Source organism: Astyanax mexicanus, chromosome 23 (genome assembly GCF_023375975.1).
Source record: "Astyanax mexicanus isolate ESR-SI-001 chromosome 23, AstMex3_surface, whole genome shotgun sequence".
NCBI lineage: Eukaryota > Metazoa > Chordata > Actinopteri > Characiformes > Acestrorhamphidae > Astyanax > Astyanax mexicanus.
The window spans coordinates 13266278-13285634 of record NC_064430.1 but is presented as its reverse complement, the minus strand read 5'-3'; the positions used below and the strand labels follow the sequence as shown (position 1 = coordinate 13285634).

The 19357-nt window shown below is 35.7% G+C and overlaps 1 protein-coding gene across 1 annotated transcript in view; it reads right to left on the bottom strand.

Moving 5' to 3' along the window:
* Nucleotides 1-1044: 1044 nt before the first annotated feature.
* Nucleotides 1045-19357, bottom strand: part of strc1 (stereocilin 1) — a 32164-nt gene continuing 13851 nt past the window's right edge. Inside the window, exons 13-28 of the mRNA XM_007244961.3 lie at nt 18180-18356; nt 16462-16602; nt 14603-14664; nt 13470-13605; nt 12567-12655; nt 12287-12422; nt 10690-10886; nt 10431-10521; nt 9209-9368; nt 7776-7951; nt 6526-6681; nt 5585-5727; nt 4844-4992; nt 4406-4503; nt 3792-3942; nt 1045-3195 (exon numbers count right to left, since the gene is read on the bottom strand). Coding sequence (XP_007245023.3) covers nt 3098-3195; nt 3792-3942; nt 4406-4503; nt 4844-4992; nt 5585-5727; nt 6526-6681; nt 7776-7951; nt 9209-9368; nt 10431-10521; nt 10690-10886; nt 12287-12422; nt 12567-12655; nt 13470-13605; nt 14603-14664; nt 16462-16602; nt 18180-18356 — 2160 coding nt within the window. The 3' untranslated portion in view covers nt 1045-3097. The remainder of the gene's footprint in view (nt 3196-3791; nt 3943-4405; nt 4504-4843; nt 4993-5584; nt 5728-6525; nt 6682-7775; nt 7952-9208; nt 9369-10430; nt 10522-10689; nt 10887-12286; nt 12423-12566; nt 12656-13469; nt 13606-14602; nt 14665-16461; nt 16603-18179; nt 18357-19357) is intronic.

The following is a 19357-nucleotide window of genomic DNA, read 5'->3' as shown; positions in this document are numbered from 1 at the left end:
TGCATGAATTCCAGCTGTTGCTAAAAATATCTTGTTACTGTCGATATAAGAATGCAAAGAACCAACAACAAATTACATAAACATTGCTCAAAATGTTTTTCTATTTGTACTTGACAGTGGACTTATTGGGACTTAATTTTAAGATGGCGGTGCCCAGAGATTTAAAGTGCACAAAGTACTGGATCTCAGAAAGCTGAGGGAGAACGAAGGTGGGCTATTTTACAAAGTATACTTTTTATCACGTTTTAATACACCCAAAATCCATTTCACACCAGAGTTCTCCTTTAATCCACCACAAAACTTTCCACCCAGCCTCAGGAATATTTTATTTGCTGTTTAAAATCCAAATACTATGGAAGACCATTTCTGCCACTTGGAATAAAATAAGAAGTCCTCCACTAAGTCATAATTACGAGATAGTATTTATGACTTACTGACTCATAAATATGACTTCCTGTCTCATAATTATCACATACTATCCTATAATTATGGCTTAGAGAAGGACCCTTATTTTTTCCAAGAAGCAGAAATGCTTTTCCGTAAAATAAACAACCATCAACTTCCTAATTTTCTGTTCCTGTGCATGAGAAGCCCAGTGCCAGGTTCAAATTGTTGTAGGCTTATTTTCTTTCTTTTTCTTCTCAGTCAGAGAAATAGCCACTGCTTCTCTTGTAGATTATCCAGCTTTTTAAACCATTTATCCATGATGTGTGAAACACATACCACAGATTAACCACTTCACTCAGACTCTCTCACTAATAATTTGTGACTCTCACTTGCTTGTTAATCTACTAGCTGGCTTGTTCTGCCTGTCATGTGACAGTACTACGCCAAAACAATCACTAAATGAACTTAATGTCTGTCATATCCTAAATTACATTTGTTGAACTATCTATAGGTTGAAAAACTGACCAGAACTACTTTTTAAACATGGCTACACTAGTGAGGGTGAAGTTGTAGAAGAATTTACAAGAGGCTAAAGATAACTAGCGTATTGCAAATGTTTTGTTCTCTCAGATCTAGAAAACACACAAATCAAATGCGTGAAGTGTCAATACTTTATTAAAAATCACACCTTTTTTGTATGCACCCGACTTTTAATAACCAGAGGACTCTTAAATAAATAAATATACAACAGTATTCTGAAAATTGTACAACACTAATATCTTTTTACAGTATAAATCACTCCTGGGTTTAAAGTACTGAACTGTTGATTTTTACATGAAAACATTAAAATGTGCTCAGCACTCAAAAACAGTGGCCTGGTAGACTAGACACCTAATTCAAAAGTAGCCTGGGTTGTTGTTTGACAAGCCACTGTTGAGCCTGTTACCAGGTATATTTACCCTATTTGCTCCCTAGGTGCTCCATATCTGTATCACCAGTGGTATTTGCTCACTCGTGTGTCTGTGCATGTGTTCCCTCGAAAATCAGCTTTAGTTATGTTGTATATTACAATGTGGACTGGACTTGCTTTGTACATTATTAGGTCTATGCGTGGGGGTTTAGAATATACTGATAATTATACACTGACATGCCTAATAACCTGGATTAGTATCATGTCCGATGACTTTCGGCATATCCTATGAAAGCGAAAAAATGCTGCACTGACCAGCAGGACGTGTGATGGTCATTTGTCTTTTCACATTGACAGTTCTAGCCAGACATCATAGGCCACTACCATCATTATCACCCAATGTGCCATCCACTGTGGGTGTTAATAACTTTTATCATGTACTCCCTGTTGACATGTGATTCTGTGGATTGAGAAGGGATTACATTTCTGCACAACTTCGGAAAAGGACCCACAATCCGGCCTTCCTTGAACCCTGATAATTCACATTGCCTTGGCATGATCATGCCACACCCCACTACTTATACAGGTATGGGTGTTTCCAAGCCGTCCCCTGAGGTAATACTTTACAATCAGTTTGCATACTACTGTACCATGGATTTTCGCATGTCAGTGTACCAAAACAGTGTTGTGATCAAAACAATTAAATAGAGCAGATACCTTTCATATTCATTCATTCAAAAATTGATTTCATATACATAACACATTTCAACCCTCACACAGCTTACAATAAACAATCTTGCATTAACCATAATACATTACATTTCTGTGATCAGTTTAGTTAAGAATACAGTTTTGGAGAAACGTCCATAACTTTTCTGCTCAGGTTGAGACATTCTCAGAGACCAGAAGGCACAGCAGCAACAATACCATTACAATCTTTTTAAATAATACCATACTGTAGAAAGTATAAATATGATTACAATGTCATCTAATAGAGGCAGGACATCAATCAAATCTAGACCCTGTTTGGATGAGAACATACCACGTGACATCCGAATAAATATCAGAATTCTGAAAATAAATAAATATATACAGCCCTGGAAAAAAATAAGAGACCACTTAAAAATCATACTTTCTTTGATTTTACCAAATTGAAAACCTCTGGAATATAATCAAGAGAAAGATGGATGATGGAGAACTACTTGAATTTTTGCACCAGGAGCGGCATAAAGTTACCTAAAAGCAGTGTGTAAGACTGGTGGAGGAGAACATGCCAAGATGCATGAAAACTGTGATAAAAAACAGGGTTATTCCACTAAATATTGGATTCTGAACTCTTAAAACTTTATGAATATGAACTTGTTTTCTTTGCATTATTTGAGGTCTGAAAGCTCGGCAACTTTATTGTCATTTCAGCCATTTCTCATTTTCTACAAATAAATCCTCTAAATGACAATATTTTTATTTGGAATTTGGGAGAAATGTTGTCTGTAGTTTATAAAACCAAAAACAATGTCCATTTTACTCAAACATATACCTATAAATAGCAAAATTAGATAAACTGATTCAGTAACTGAATTTTCTCTTAATTTGTTCCAGAGCTGTATATATAAATAACATGCTGATCAGACATTTCTAAGATAGCATTTCACACATATACCCCATGAGGTGATATCTTTCAGTGATCAGCTTAAAGTGCTGTTATGAACACATAAACAGAATATTGCACTTCTTTAGCAAAGTCCACTGCACAAATGTCTATGTCTCATACAGTTCTCCACAAGAGTGAGAGATGGTTCATCACAGAGGGCCACTGATCAGAAATGTCAACAGCAACACCAGCAAGCTGCAGAGATGGCAGAGGGGAGACACGGCTGTTGCGACCCCAAATGACCTTCCTGTGGACACATATAATGAACACTGTTATCATCACTGTTGTAAAGAATATTAAAAATACTATTTAATATCCCATTTTAAAATCCCAGCAGACAAACCAACAGAGCCCTATAGATTCACCTCAGTAGTGCTATTCCAATCATGAATTTACCTTGGTGCGGCTAATGTAATCATGAATTTACCTCAGCAGTGCTATTCCAATAATGAATTCACCTAAGCAGTGCTACTTTAATCATGAATTTACCCCAAAAGTGCTATTCCAATGATGCCTCAATACCTCAGTGCTGTTTCAATTATGGATTTACCAATAGCAGTGCTATTTTAATAATATATTCACCCAGTAGTGCTATTCTGAACATACATTTACCTCAGCAGTGTTACTCAAAAAATCTCAACAAGAAAGGCAGCCAGTTTTGCATGAATATTCATTAATGTATTGTATGAATGTACAGTAACAGACAAAATAAAAATATGTGTGGGTTTTTCTTAGGAAATGCTGATTTAACGCTTTTTGTAAGGTTATGGGAGGCTTTCTCACTAGATATAGTTGTTGTCATAAAACAAAACTTATTTTCTCTAACATATAAACAGACTATACCTCTGAAATCCACAGGTTTGTCATCCAGGGGGTTAAGCACCATGGACAGTGCAGTCTCCTGGACAGCACTCAGTGTGGAGCGCTGTGCTGGAGTGATTGCTGCAGCCTGCTCGTAGGAAAACCCACTAATCTGCACCTGGTTAAAAACGACCTGCAGGTGGGAGAGTGAAGAGGAGAATTCAACCAGAATTCATCAGCTATCAGTTATTTTCAACAGGACTAAACATTCCCTGTCAGGCAAGGGAAGTGCAGAAAACATAGATATTTCAGGTAAAAATGTACTGCTAAGATCACACTGCTCACTTCCTAGATCCTGTTTATACTTATTTATACTGTTTATTGTATCCTGATTTTAAACATATGCATTTGCACTTGGTATTCAAAATACATATCCAGTTGGTCTGATTGATATCCGATCACTGTGTAGGACAGAATATGCTATTTTTGCACACCAAACAGCAGTTATTACTAGTGTTTCTGGTTGTACTGGGAGGAATTTCTGTTGTTAAATATCTCTTGAAGAGATGGATGCATTTACACTGCTATAATGTGTCTCAAATGTGTCTCAAACCACCTCCCAAAGATTAGAGGACCATTTAAAAACAATCACTCACTGCAAACTTGTTGGCTGGAATCAGAGACATAGCAAGTGGGGTGATTCCTTCAATCTGCTCCTTGACCATGGCGGACATAGCCATGTCTGGAATGCCAGCTATAAATAAAAAAGGAATTCATACAATTCATAACAAGATTAAAACTCAAGGGATTGGTCAGGAATTAGTCTAAACACAGTATCCTCTGACAGTTAACATTATGGCCAAATTTAATTTGTGGTTTTATAAGGGGGTTCAGGGGTAAAATAACAGATCCATCACACAATTGTCGCAATTAGTACGGTTCCAGTTCTATAGTTTGGTAAAAAAAATAACAAAAAATATCAGTTCATTCCTAAAACAGAGATGATTTAAAAGTTTTTATTATGGTACATTTGATGATTCTGAGGGTCTTTCTATAAACTGGAAGTTCACTATATATAGAAATAATATTAGTACCAGCAAACGCTCCAATCTCAATGAAGACCTCCGGTCCCCATGAGCTGATTGGTCCAAAAGCCAAACTGTGGCTCAACAGTGTGATGATTGCCTGGAGCTGGTCTTCAGAGCAGGTTAAGTTCAGTTGGCCGAGCCACAGTGACGCTTTACTGTCGGTACACAGAAAAATTTAATAATCTCTTTCATTCATTTCACTGTTAGACAAGTTGATAAAAAAACAGTTTGAGGTATTTTATTAGCAGTAAAATTACTGTAAAAATGTACATTAAGTTCAAAAGTTTGATGACTGCATTCATCTACTTTAAACTGCATTAACTGCTGACCTAAATCTTCAACTGGACACATATAGCTTGAGAAGTACTGTAGAAGCTGTAGAGAAGTACTGTTAATATACTGTGAGTAGAATAGGGCTCTTTGAAACAGATAAACATGAACCAATAAGCACCATGACTAATGCCTGGTGTGGGCCAGAGGGGTATTCAGCCCCCAGTATTAAGCATTTGACTCTGTTTTCTTAGGAATGATTGTGCTCTATACAGTACTTTTGGGAAGAAATGGGGAGTTTGGCATGAGGGTGGGTGGGGATCATCTAATATCCTGACTTTACTAATACTCTTTACTCGTTGTTAAATGCAATCCAATCCAATCCTGACAGCAATGCTAACAATGATACTTTTTAATACCCTTGATTTCAGGAGAAACAATAAATAAGCAGGTGACACAATGCTTTTAAAATCTCACCTGAACTCTACAGGATTGAGTTTACGGATTGTGGCAGCATCAATTCCGCAAATAATGTTTCCCAGGGCGATGAAGGAGCTGGAGTCCAGCTGGCTAGGGTTTTTTTTAGTGGAGTTCAGCATGGCAGAGAATAACACCCCAGACTGTGACACAAAACATCCATTATACTGTTAATCAATAAATCACAGACTCTTTGCTGTAACCACAAAAGTATATATTATTGATCATATTTAATAATTTTACATAAAACACTTGTAACCTTATTATCATCCTTTCAACGAATAACCATATATTGACCATTTTTAGCTTTTAATAACGTCATAATGATATATTGATGAATTTAACAAACTCTCAACTTCATGATGTTAGTGCTCTATCACTGATTACAAATATTTTTTGAGCCATTCTGTAATTAATACAAACCTAATATGGTTAAGGGTCATTGTTAGAATCATACAATCTTTTATATTGTCAATCTAATATTTTGAGGCCAGTAAGTTTATTTTTTAATGATTTTTCCATTTTCTACCCACACAGCCAATTACCCAACCCTCGGCAGCAGTGCCAAGTAGCATCACAGCGCACTTGGAGGAAAGTGCAGCGACTTGGTTCTGATACATCAGCTCACAGCTGCCTGGTGCTGATTGACATCACCCTTTGGAGTAATTAGGGTAGAGAGAGCCATCTACCCACCCAGAAAGAGCAGGGCCAATTGTGCTCTCTCAGGGCTCCGGCTGCTGATGGCAAGCTACATGAACAGGATTCGAACCGGCGATCTCCTGATCATAGTGGCAGCGCTTAGCCCACTGGACAACTCGGAGCCCAACACTGGAGCACAACAATATTATTTTTATCTGATTTATTTATAACTGTTATTATAAATGCTATAATCTGTATTTACCTGCCATTCCTCCACTTGCCTAGATATAAATTTAAATTACCTGCTTTTTCGTCCAGCTAATAACAGCTCCCAGTGGTGATACAGTTCGTATATCAGACAGGTTAAGTAAAGCCAGTTCTTCCACTGAAAGCTGTGTAGCGATGTTCCCCAGCTGAGCCGTGAGGAATGGACTGAAAGTGGAGACTGCACCATACACCTGCATTAACACAAACAATAGACAGGTTCAGTTTAATCCTATAAATACATTTTGAACAAAAAGGTTTTAAAAAATAGCATTTAATTACACTTATTATGTTAGTAGAGTATTAGAGTAGAGTAGTAGTATATAATAGAGTAGTATATAATACTGTTAATAAATGCATAAAAAAAAAATTATGGGTAACACTTTGTTTGGATGGTCCATTTGATGATGCTTAACTGACATTTAACTGCATGTCTATTAAATGCAATTAAAAATGAAAGGTGAAAGTAAATGATCCTTTATTGAATGTAACCCTACATTCAACTCTAACCCTAACGTCAATCTTAACATTTTAGCATTAGGTTAAGAGTTAGATTAAAAGTTTAGGTTAGGTTTAGGGTTAGGGTTAAGTGTAGGGTTAGATTTGAAGGTTGATTAAGGGTTTAGGTTAGGATTAGGTGTATGGTTATGTTCTATTTTTAATCATTCAACATATGGTTAAGTTGCAGTTAATAGACATTCGGTTGAATGTTACTTGAATGTCAGTTGAGCATCAACGAGGACATGAAATGGACCATCCAAGTAAAGTGCTACCCATATTTGTAATTTAATTTGAATATGTCTGTAAATAGCCACATATTTCTGAACGAAGACATGTCTTTATAATAATAAAATAATTAATGGGAGTTAAGTAGGAGTATAAAGTATCAGTCATTTATCAACCCCTCTGACTAACTTTCTAACTAACCTAATCCAACTTAAATTTACTGGCTTTCAGGAACTCTGTGTAGGCTACTGAATAATTTCGAATGGTTGCTGTCATATTTAACCTCGTGACTCCAAAAAAATACCATCATGGAAGAAAAGATCCTTTGTGATTTTGAATAGAAGTCAATGTTAAAATTATTTTGTTAAATTCTGGAGAACTTTTGTTGGTCCATTCATCATGAAATTTTAAAATTATATCAAATATCGAACAGTTAAATAATATAAACCAATAATATGCAATGAGGTCACATGAAAAAGAGGTCGGATGGAAACATGTATTTATGCTCCTTGAGCAAATAAATAAGCTCATTATTGCATCATCAAATAAGTGAATTGTGTACATCTTTAGTTTTGCGGAGAAGCAGGGATAGCTGGAAGGGGCTGAAGTAAGGATCCTGGCCGATGAGCTCCAGACATCTCTTGAATGACGTGGAGGACATGTCTGTTATGCTGCTAATAGGCCAGGCAGAGGGCTGGGTCAGGTGCAGACTCTCACAGGTCAGCACTGGACTCACATCTGGGAGAAAACATACAAAAGAAGATTCAGTATTCCTGTATTAAATGTAGAAACAATTAATCAAGCATTTATCTATTGAGAATAATGACTGTGGTAAACTGAACAATTAAGGGCAGTTTTAAAGCTAGTTTGCATGAAGTACACACTGAAAAAGCTACATTAAATATGATGCGCTTTGTATACAGGGGACAGAAACAGATAGGCTGTGAAAGATGTTGTGCTGACCATGCTTAAAGCAATGTTCTTTTGTTTGTTGTGAAGGAAAACTTTTTCATAAAAAGAAGTAACAGAAATCATAAAAAAGATCTGTATCCAATATAGGATCACATATAAAAGTGATTCAAATCCGGTTTAAAAAAATGGATGCGACATGTCTATTTTATAACCCTGAAATAAATATTTTGTCAAATCAGGCAAACAAACAAAAAAAAAATCTGATTTGAGTTACTTCAGCCTGGTAATGTAAACATAAACTAATATACCATTTTTAACCTGATGTATTTTATTCCTTCTTTTTTTGAGTAAATCTTTTTATAGTCTGTTTTGCTTTGACACTAAACATTGGGGAGCAGAATAATTATGTCAGGTTTACGTAATATATACAATGCACATACATTTCACAAAGTAAATAAGTTAATTGTAAAGAAAAAAAACATTAGACATATTAAGGTTAAAATAATTATATGTTAATAATAAATACATTGAAAGAAAAAAAAAAATATATATATATATAATATACAGTCCAAGATATATAGACCTTAGCAGACAGCATACAACATTGTGTCAGACGTTTTTAAAATTTTGGCTAAGGACTATATTCCAAGCTTAGATTACAGGGATAAATATTTTATCATTATTCTGGAATGGCAGTAAGTGAGAGCATTAGTGAAAAACGTCTACCAAGATTTTTGGTCAATTTTGAAAGAGAACCATTCAGAGTGCATCAAATTCATTCCAACGTGCTATACTGAAGGACATCCCAAATCCATTAGGAATATATAGGTGGAACCAAAAGTTTCCACTTTAGTGAAATTAGATGTCTTACCAACAGAGTCACAAAAGCTATAAAATCAGAGTGATGTTTTGGAATTAACAGGCTAGTTGGCAAAACCCCAAATACTGCTGTAAAAGGGTTAGGATCCAACTGCATCTTCAGGACCTCAGATAATGCTGAGAACATTATTTTATTCCTTCTCAATCTGTATTTTGATAAGCTGTATAAATGTCAGAAAGCAGTGCAGTAATCAGGACACTCACTGCGTCCCGGTTTCAGGAATCCTAAGAAGTACTGGAGCAAAAACTGCTGCTTGTTGAAGATCACAGAGCTCTCCTGTACACAGAGAGAGCCCACAGCTCCACTCTCCCACTGCCGCTGACTCGAGAACAGACGCTCAATCCGCTCCTGATTCAGCAAATCCTGTGAACACACACACACACACACACACACACACACACACACACACACACACAGGGCGTGTGAGATCAGATGTGAACAGGTAATCTACAACACTCTCATCGTGACACAGTTTGCAGTATTTTTTCCTTCTTCTTCTCCGCTTGCTCCTGACCTGAAGAGTCATGTTGCATTAGGATAGGACGGAGAGCGCTGAATGAATCATGACCGATATCCAGTTCATCCAGAGACCAGTGGCTGAATAAATGGAAACTGTGCCAATTACAGGTGTAACCATACAATTTGAGACAAAACTTTGTAGGGAAATATTTGCTCATAAATGAAATATTTTTTTTGTTGATTTGTCAAATATTTAATCATCTTAGAACTTGAAATACCTAAAAGGACTGAATGAATAATAAATAAAAAAGTGCACATTTTTACAAATGAGTTGTTCTCAGCATATGGCCCTAAAATAAGACCACAATATTTCACGGTATTTCTGCAATGTTATATTAATTAATAATTTCATACATTTATCATAAACCAAAAACATTTTTGGTCTATTTCATAAACAGTAACTTACAAAGACCTTAATTTTGTATTAAAGTATTATAGTGAACAAAAGAAATAATGTAACAAAATTAAGTAATGTAACAACAATCTACCACAAACTAAATGGTAGCATATTTAGTGCATGAATATAAACTGCAAACAAACAAATAAAAATAAACATAGTATATAGCAGTGTATACAGTAACATACAAAAAAAAACATATAAATGTATATATAATGTATTAATAATGTTGACCCATCCACACAGAGTAGACTGGTGTAGGTCAAATAAGTTTACACCTTCCAAACTATTATTGTTGAGTTCAGTAACTTTTAAATTATATTATATTGCTCTATTATATATATACTGTATTACTATACTATATATACTATATTAAATTATATTACTATCATATATCAGTGTCAGAAATGGTCTTAAAATTGCAGTAACATTGCTTAGCGCAGTTATTTCTGGAACAATATAACGTCCAATAAAAATAGCATTGTAAGTCAAGAGATTTATTTGCCTACCGAAGAAAGTAGTTGGAGGTTCTCTCTTGAGACGTAGAACAGGAACCTATCCACTTGATTGATGGTGGCAGCTGTCCAGGTTTGGATTGGGCTTTTGAAAAGGAAAAAAAAAATCAAGGTTTAGATGCACGTTTCTACAGCTGTTAACAGTTTGGTTCTATGCAAATAGCATAATAATACTGTCCATTATGTTTAGACAAATTAATATTAATTTCCAACTATATTGTATAATCACATTTTGCAGTTTTAATTTCCTTACCCAAATGTGCTAGATTCCAGTAGCATTGAGGCTATCATATCTTGTTTGCTACTATCATAGCAGAATCCTCTCAGAAACTCCATATTGTTCAGAAGGAAGGTCCTGTCCAGCTGTGCAAAAACCTCGTCCACCACAAACGGCGCCATAATGCCCAGCGACCGGAACTCCTCCTCTGTGTACTTGCCAGTGCGCATATCCTGAAGGACAACACAGCGTTTTGGGTCATTTTGGGTCTATATGCATCTCAAAAAATGTAAGTATCATTGAAAACATACTTTATTTCAGTAATTCAGTTCAAAATGTGAAACTCATATATTATATAGATGTACCACACACAGAGTGATCTATTTTAAGCGTTTATTGATTTTATTGTTGATGAATATGGCTTAAAACCAATGAAAACCCCAAAATCAGTGAAAATTAAAATATTATATAAGACCAACTGGTACTTTTCGCAGTGTGGGCAGTGTGTCAAGTCCAGCTGGAAAATGAAATCCACATCTCCATAAAAGTTGTCAGCAGAGGGAAGCATTACGTGCTGTAAGATTTTCTGGGAAAACACTGCACTGACTTTAGACTTGATAATAAAACACAGTGGATCAACACCAGCAGATGACATCCAAACCAAACCATCACTGATTGGTGGAAACTTCACACTAGACCTCAAGCAGCTTGGACTGTGTGTCTCTCCACTCTTCCCCCAGACTCTGATCCCTTTGATTTCCAAATGAAATGTAAAATTTACTGATGGTCAGTGATGGTTTGGAGAGACATGTCATCTGCTGGTGTTGATCCACTGTGTTACATCAAGCCCAAAGTCAGTGCACAGTTTTTTTTACCAGAAAATCTTACGCCACTTCATGCTTCCCTCTGCTGACAACTTTTATGGAGATGCGGATTTCATTTTCCAGCAGGACTTGGCACACTGCCCACACTGCCAAAAGTAACAATTGTTCTTATATAATATTCAAATTTTCTGAGACACTGATTTTTTGGGTTTTCATTGGCTGTAAGCCATAATCATCAACAATAAAGATATAAATTCTTAAAATAGATCACTCTGGGTGGAATACACCTATATAATCAATGAGTTTCACATTTTGAACTAAATTACTGACATAAAATAAGTTTTCATGAGTTTATATATTTTTAATTATTTTAGTCATACTGTACTGGTACCATTTCTGTATGTTTGCAGTGTTTTGGTATACTATGTAAAAATGATGTTCATGTCAAAAATAACAATGATAACCAAAAACTTTGGAACCTATTTTTTTAGCCACAATATCTGCCAAAATGTAAAATAAGATATATTGGATATATTCTGTTTGCAATTGAATGGAAGCAATTTTATTATCTTAGCCAACATTATTATCCTAGCCCTACTATCCTAGCACACCGGGGTTGCCAGATTGCTACAGTGGTTTCAGGTAAATTGTATTTTAAACATGTAAGCCAGCTTCCCCTAAAAAAAAAAAAGATAACTAGTAAAAAATACTGGATTACACTTTTATTTACTCTTTTGATTGCAATAATAGATATATAATGGTTATAAACAAGTAGAGAGGTTTATGCTGATGATTAAAAGTGGACTGACCAGCCGCTGAACTATCTTGTCCACAAGGATGGCCTGCTTAGTGTTGGGCATGAGCAGAAAGTGCTGTGGATCCTGCACGATAATGTTCCTCAGGGTGTCCATCATCGCCACAGAGAACTTCTTTATGGTACTCATCCTGCAGAGAGCAGTGTTATTTTGTGTAAACACATATGCACACAGTTCACATCTCACATCTGAACAACTGAATTCAATACAAATAGATGAACAATTAACATAAATAACAAGCATACTGTAACAAAAGATTAGATTAAAGACTCACGGGATCGAGAGAGCAATCTCAGCACTCATGTCCCCAAGCAGGTCGGAGAAGAAGGCAAACTTGTACAGTTCTTCAATCACACACTTTTTCTGGATCAGACAGAAGAGAAGGATTAAAACTACAGAAATAATGTCTTTTATTTCGTTGATTGTGCTGAACAGTACACTTAACTGTACACTATGTGGACAAAAGTATTGGGACACATAAGAAATTCCATCTGAAGTCCAGCTCTTAAAAGAGAACTCCGGTGTAAAATGTACTTTTGGTGTAGTGAAACCTGATAAAAAGTACTTACTTTTGATTAAATGTCAGGGCTCTCCAGATTCTAGCTAGGGGGTGTGGAGCTACTTTGAGCTGGATAACGGTGGAAAAAGTGAATTAATCGGGACAAATTATGCCCACCATGTCACCCAGTCTGAAGGGTGTTTGGACAAACTTTTAAAATAGTCAATTTTACACTGGAGTTCTTCTTTAAGCAGCACTGTGTATGTTGATTTGTTGCATTTTTGTCATGCTTGGTCATTCTGGTAAAGTTAGTTCATGTCATCCAGGTCATATTGGTCAACCTTCTTGGTGATGTGGTCCTGTTTGGTCATACTGGCTGGCTGTAGAAGCACGACCAACATAACCAAGCTAAACCATTAAACTCAAATGAAAATATGGGGTATGCTGTTCTAGAGCTACACTGGTTGTAACAAGCTTATACTGGCCAGGAACCAAAGGTGGTATGCGAAGGTAAAAGAGGGTTGGATTTTACATCATTACACACATTTTTACGTGCATCAAAATGTGAAATAGTTTCATTTTTTTCTTCTTTTAAAAACTTTCTAATTATTAATGACCACAGTTCGAACCTAAGCAGACAGCAGTGAATGACGGTGTGATTTGGTTTAATATGTGTACCAGTGATGGGTGGAGTGACACTGGCTGCTTTTTCAGAACTCTCAGAATGTCTCTCATGGATGAAACTGTTGGATTATTCTGGATCAGCTGCACCAAAACTTTACAGCTCACGCCTTGAGCAACTGTCCCCAGAGTCCTGCCCAAAACACACACAGATTTTTTAGAGATCAGATTAAAACAAAGGGCGGGTACAGACAAATACAGTAAAAGGAATAAGAATATCTCTTTTTTGAAATAGTAGTAGTGAAAATCTTATGAGCTAGTTTGAAGAACAAAGCTTGATTTCTGATTTCTCATGGACATCCCCATCCAGTTTGTGGATATGATCAATTCTATTACCAGCTCACCATATTCAATCTTTTCAGACATGAATTGTGTTCCACTTGAGGTAAAAAAATATAAAAATAATCGTTCATGGTCTATTCTGATAGATAGCAGTTCTCAATTTGCGTTATGTGCAACAAAACACACATCATTACACACCGATTGCCCAAACTAGGTGTTGATATGATGAGAACTAGACTAGACTCCCAGGAGGAGATCTTTGGAGATGTTTTAAACAAAGGCAGTGATGTAAAATCAGCACTTCTTGTAGGAATGTTGTGTGTATTTATTTTAATATTGGTGAATATTATATTTTAAAGGGTCTAAAACTTTTGCACAGTACAGTGCTTGGTGTATTGTGGAAGAGAGCAGCTGATAAATTGTATAGCAATAGATTTAAGCCAGATGCCACAGGTCACAATCATTACCACCCACTGTGCCACTGTCCACTGTAGGTGGTAATGTCTTCTGTGAGACATTCCTGGTACCCATGTGACCCTGTGGATTTAGGAAGATTAAATGCTCACACAGTTTCAGGAAATGGATTGTCTCATCCATCTGGCACCCACTATCAGAACTCACTGGGACTTGTTGGAGAGTTTGAACATGCTGGTCATTGTTCAACTTCACTCACTTATACAGATGTGGACAATCCCAAGCCACTTTATGGCTACTTTTACAACACTTAATGATGAATTTACATACAGCTAGTCCATGATTTCTGTTATATTAGTGTATAAAGAACAGAAGAGTACTTGAATGTATTCCAAATATAATGAATATGAGATAAAATTATATTTTACACTTACATGAACTGCTGTGTTGACAGACTTCGCATGGAAATTAAAGCGCTGTTGAATAAGGTTTTGGCCTAAAACATATCAACAAAGATTACACATCAACTGAAAATTCACAGGAATTATTAAACAGCATCTAAATGTCAGTGTTACAAGCTTAACTATATATTAAAACAACCAACAGAGGTGATATGTGTATTATAATTACATTAACATACAGGAGACTTACTAATTAATCAGATTTATTTATATAATGCTTCACTTTTTTTAAATGTTGGTTTGTTATAATAATTATAAAAAATGAAAAAGTTTGAAATGATTCCATATCCATGTATCTGATTTTACACAGGAAATTTGGCAGTGTTAAATCAACACTGTTAGTGTTAAATCAACACTTATTAGTGTTAAACTTTACACTCTCAGTGTTAATTTAACACTAACAGTGTTGATTTAATACTGCCAAATTTCCTGTGTAGGCATGTCTCAATTTCTGCATTGTAATTTATTATATTATTTTCCCACATCATAACTGTTCTGTGAAAGATCATGTTTAGTTGGTATATAGAGTTGTCTGAGCAGTTTTATTTAGAAGAGCTGTGGCTTTTTCTGGACATTTCTCTCTAGCCTTATTTTTAGCCAACACCAACAAAATCTACTTTTTTCTTAAAAGATACTTTGGACAAAACTGTTAAATGTACATGATGCTCATTCATATTTTAACGGCTATTTTAACCAGTTTATGTTTTCTGACAGTAAGAAACAGAATGTGATAAACCCATTTATATGATTCATTTTTACCACATACAGTTTTCATTAATGAGCAAAATATTCAGCAGTTTACTCAATTAGCTAGGCTGGGACTATCTCTTTGTCTGGGTTTTTGGCTTGATGTGAAAGAGGATGTCATGCTCAGCAACCCAGAACACAGACCTGCAGGATACAATCTTACACAACACCTCACAGCTCCCCATTCATCTGTTCCTGGCTGCAGACAAAATGTCAAGGATGATGCAGAGCCCATTTTTAATGGTCAGAGTTTACACAACAAAGGACCCGCCACTCACGCATTAATAATTCAGTTCTTAATTAGCAGGGTGTAGCCCCTTGTGGCATGGTACACTGTTGTGCACTTTTTTTATTTGAGACAGTAAATGTTGACAGTAAGATGATATGGTAGTATTGAGTAATAATATTAAAGAAAACACACAGGCTCAAAACATAGTTTACAGGGGTGTGACGAGACACTCATCACAAGAGACGAGACGATATTGGGTTACGGAGACGAGACGAGATTTTAACTATACATATAGATTTTATATGTATAATTTTTTTTTCAAAGTTGAAACTCACAAAATGCAGCTGAATTTTTTCAATATTTTAAATAATAGTTTTCAGATATGTCTGATCAGCATTTTTTAATTGTAAGACATTCTTTGGAAACAATCAATAAATTTTTGTGACCCTAGCCTTTTTATTGTGTGTAATTTCTTATGCCATCAGTACAAATATATATATATATTTTTTAATCAAGTATATAAAGTCTAAGCATCACACAAGTGCTCATCCCAGCAGTCATGTATAGAGACAAGTGACATATTTTGAGATCAATTACATATCTTTTTCCCATTTAAACTGCATAAACGTATACATATGAAAATTCCAAATAAACATTATAACACACTGTATATAATAAAATAATACATTTATAAATGTAAGAAAATTATGCCTAGTTTAGGACATCTTGCCATTCCAAAAGTGGACATGACCTTTCTCTATCTGCTCCTGTCTGTATAATAAAAATACTATTAATTAAAAAAGAGCATCATTTTGGTGATGAATTCGCATTTTAGGTGCAAATGTGTGACACATACCTGTTGTGTGTTCCAAGTACGTGTGTATGGAGAGGAGCCATTGAACAAAATTAGGGTTGTTCGGGGAATTACATTCAGCAGCGGCGTGCTGAACAGCAGAGGATCCAAATTATTCAGAGACCCGACCACTGATGGATTACCCTGATCACACACACAAACACACACAGATACACACACACACACCATTTACCAACACTGTCTGAAATTAATACATATTTTTTGTTAAATTATTAAAACGGATTAACCTGATATGACTTGAGAAGTATCTAAGAATATTATGTTTTCCATTGAATAACAATAAATCAACAATTTCTCTCTTTATTTGTTCATTAATTACTAATTATTATAAACATAAACGGAGAAATATAAACCTAAATAAAGCACATTTTATTTTATTTTTTTTATGGAAAATGTTGACAGTAAAATTACTGAGGGTTACTATATGGTTATTTATTGAATAAAAATGGAAAACTCTAATTCTACATATTCTTATTCCTGATAGGTCAGTGTGTATTTCACACCTGATCCTATCATGCCCTGCCAAGTGTAGGGAGCAGTTTCAGGTTCAGGATGTGTTGGCAGAGAACTACGCTCGCTGCTCCACTGGCCAGCAAAACATCTGAGCTTGCCAACTGTCTTACAAATGAAGTCTGATAGAATTTTAGACACAGGATGGGATCCAGTACCTTTTTTCTTAGGATGTTTAGTAGATTTAGTAGTAGAAATTTCATAAAAGTCAATGCTTTTAAAAGAATAGGAAATGATAGGATTTTGGCTCTTGCTCATGAACATTCATCCATGCAAACATATATATATAACGCCTCTGATTGTCTTTGATGGATTGATGTGTAATGCCCTGCTAAGAGCAGTTCAACCACTGACCTAGTCTTAGAGTCTCTGTAAAACACCAAATCCACTGGAGATCCTATACAAACCTATGTAAACACACAGAGGTGGGTAGTCCAGGTCTAGAAAGATTTTTACTTTTAAACTAGTATAAACAGAAGTATTCTAAAAATACACCTACCTAGCTCAATTGTACATCGCTGGTGGTGTTCCATAGACAAATTCTAACCATTTGTTCCTTAGCTCTGAATTACTGGGTAAAGCATATAACACTGATGTGTTACTTGCACAAATAATACAGGAACAAACTGCCATGTTGTTCCTAGTGCTGTTAGCTTCTGTCTTGTCTGACGAAACATGTTTTTTTTACTAGCTACCGCAGACAATGGAGGTTGAGGAAGAGTTTTATGTGCAGCATGAATATACAACTCAGAGAGACCTAAAGTATTTCACAAAGAACAAGAAAAACATGGATTTTAGCAGAAGGACACCTTTAAGGAAAGTGCCGGATCCCCAATTTATATACATCAGCCAACAGATTCATGTGCTGACCAATATTACACTTCAAGTGATGAGGGGAGATAGCACCATCTAGACACCCAGAGAGAACAAGACCAACTGTAGAAGCAGCATGATCCTGGATTTTAACCTTGATATTGATTATGTATGTAAAGATATTGTTTACTGTGATGTACTTTGACTATAATTACTGAATTTAAGACTTTTCCCATTTCCCAACTAAAACAATCTTTACGCAACTTATCTGTAACCTATTTTGATTGTTTATTTTAGGTATTTTGTAGTCGCCTACTTTTGATTATTTTAAAATTCAACTAAATATCTAATCATTTTAACAGATTAGGTTAGCTCACCCAGACTTTGGAGGAAATAGCGTTGAGCTGTGGAGGGGTCAGCTGGGGTGAGTATTGGCTGAAGTTGGACAGGGCAGATAGCAGCACATCAGAGGGTAAACCCCACAGAGTCTCCACACTCACTCCACTCGCCAGAAACCTTAGTGTCGACAGAGCTCCAGAACCTGACACAGACAACTACCACGACACAGACAAAACACACACAGGGAACACAGACACAGGACCCACACAGTCCATGTAACAAAACATACCAATACCAAAACAAACTTCAAATACCAGGAGTTAACACATATAGAACCATAACAGCACTGTTCTGAGGAGAAAATATGACATAACAGTGTAAATACTGTAGCATTCTGGTAAAATACAAAGGGATTTTTCTTTTGTAAATGGCAAAATACTGAGTTAATATTTAGTAGCATCTCTTGCTTAGGTGACAGCTTTACACATTTTAGCATTTTCTCACTCAGAGTCAGACTTGGGATGGCTTTCAGTTAACAGCTGTGCTAAACTTGTCAAGAGATAATTATTTGAATAATTAAAAAAAGACCATCAAAAACGTCATGAGGAAACTGGCTCTCATTAGGACCACCATAGTTAACAGCTGTGTTGAAATTGTCTGGCATTAATTACTTGAACCTTCTTCAAGTGCAGTCGAAAAGACCATCAAAAACTTTATGATGAAACTGGCTCTCATCAGGATCGCCCCAGAAATAGAAGACCAAAAGTTATCTTTACTTCACAAAGTATTTTGGTTTGTTTAACCACTTTTAAGTTACTACATTATTCCTTATGTGTTCCTTTAGAGTCTGGACGACTTCGTCTCGACTTTTTATTTTCAATGTAGGAGAAAAAAACTAAAACAATGAATGAGAAGGTGTGTCCAAACTTTTGACTATGACTGGTATTGTATATAGAACAGTAAAATGCATGAAAAGCAGGACATGGGCCATTGTGCTGATGACTAATGAGGAATAAAATGAAGAGAAAATAAAGAAACAGGAATGACGTGTTACTCGTCTCCCCAATAAATCATTCAAACTCTCCTTTATATTGCTACAATGGTCTATTACACAACAGCTAAACAAAGAAGATTATTTTCCTCTTGTGTGATCATCCCAATTGTCTAGAGGTTATTTCACTGCACTAATAGATTCTTCACTTCTGATTAGGCTTAA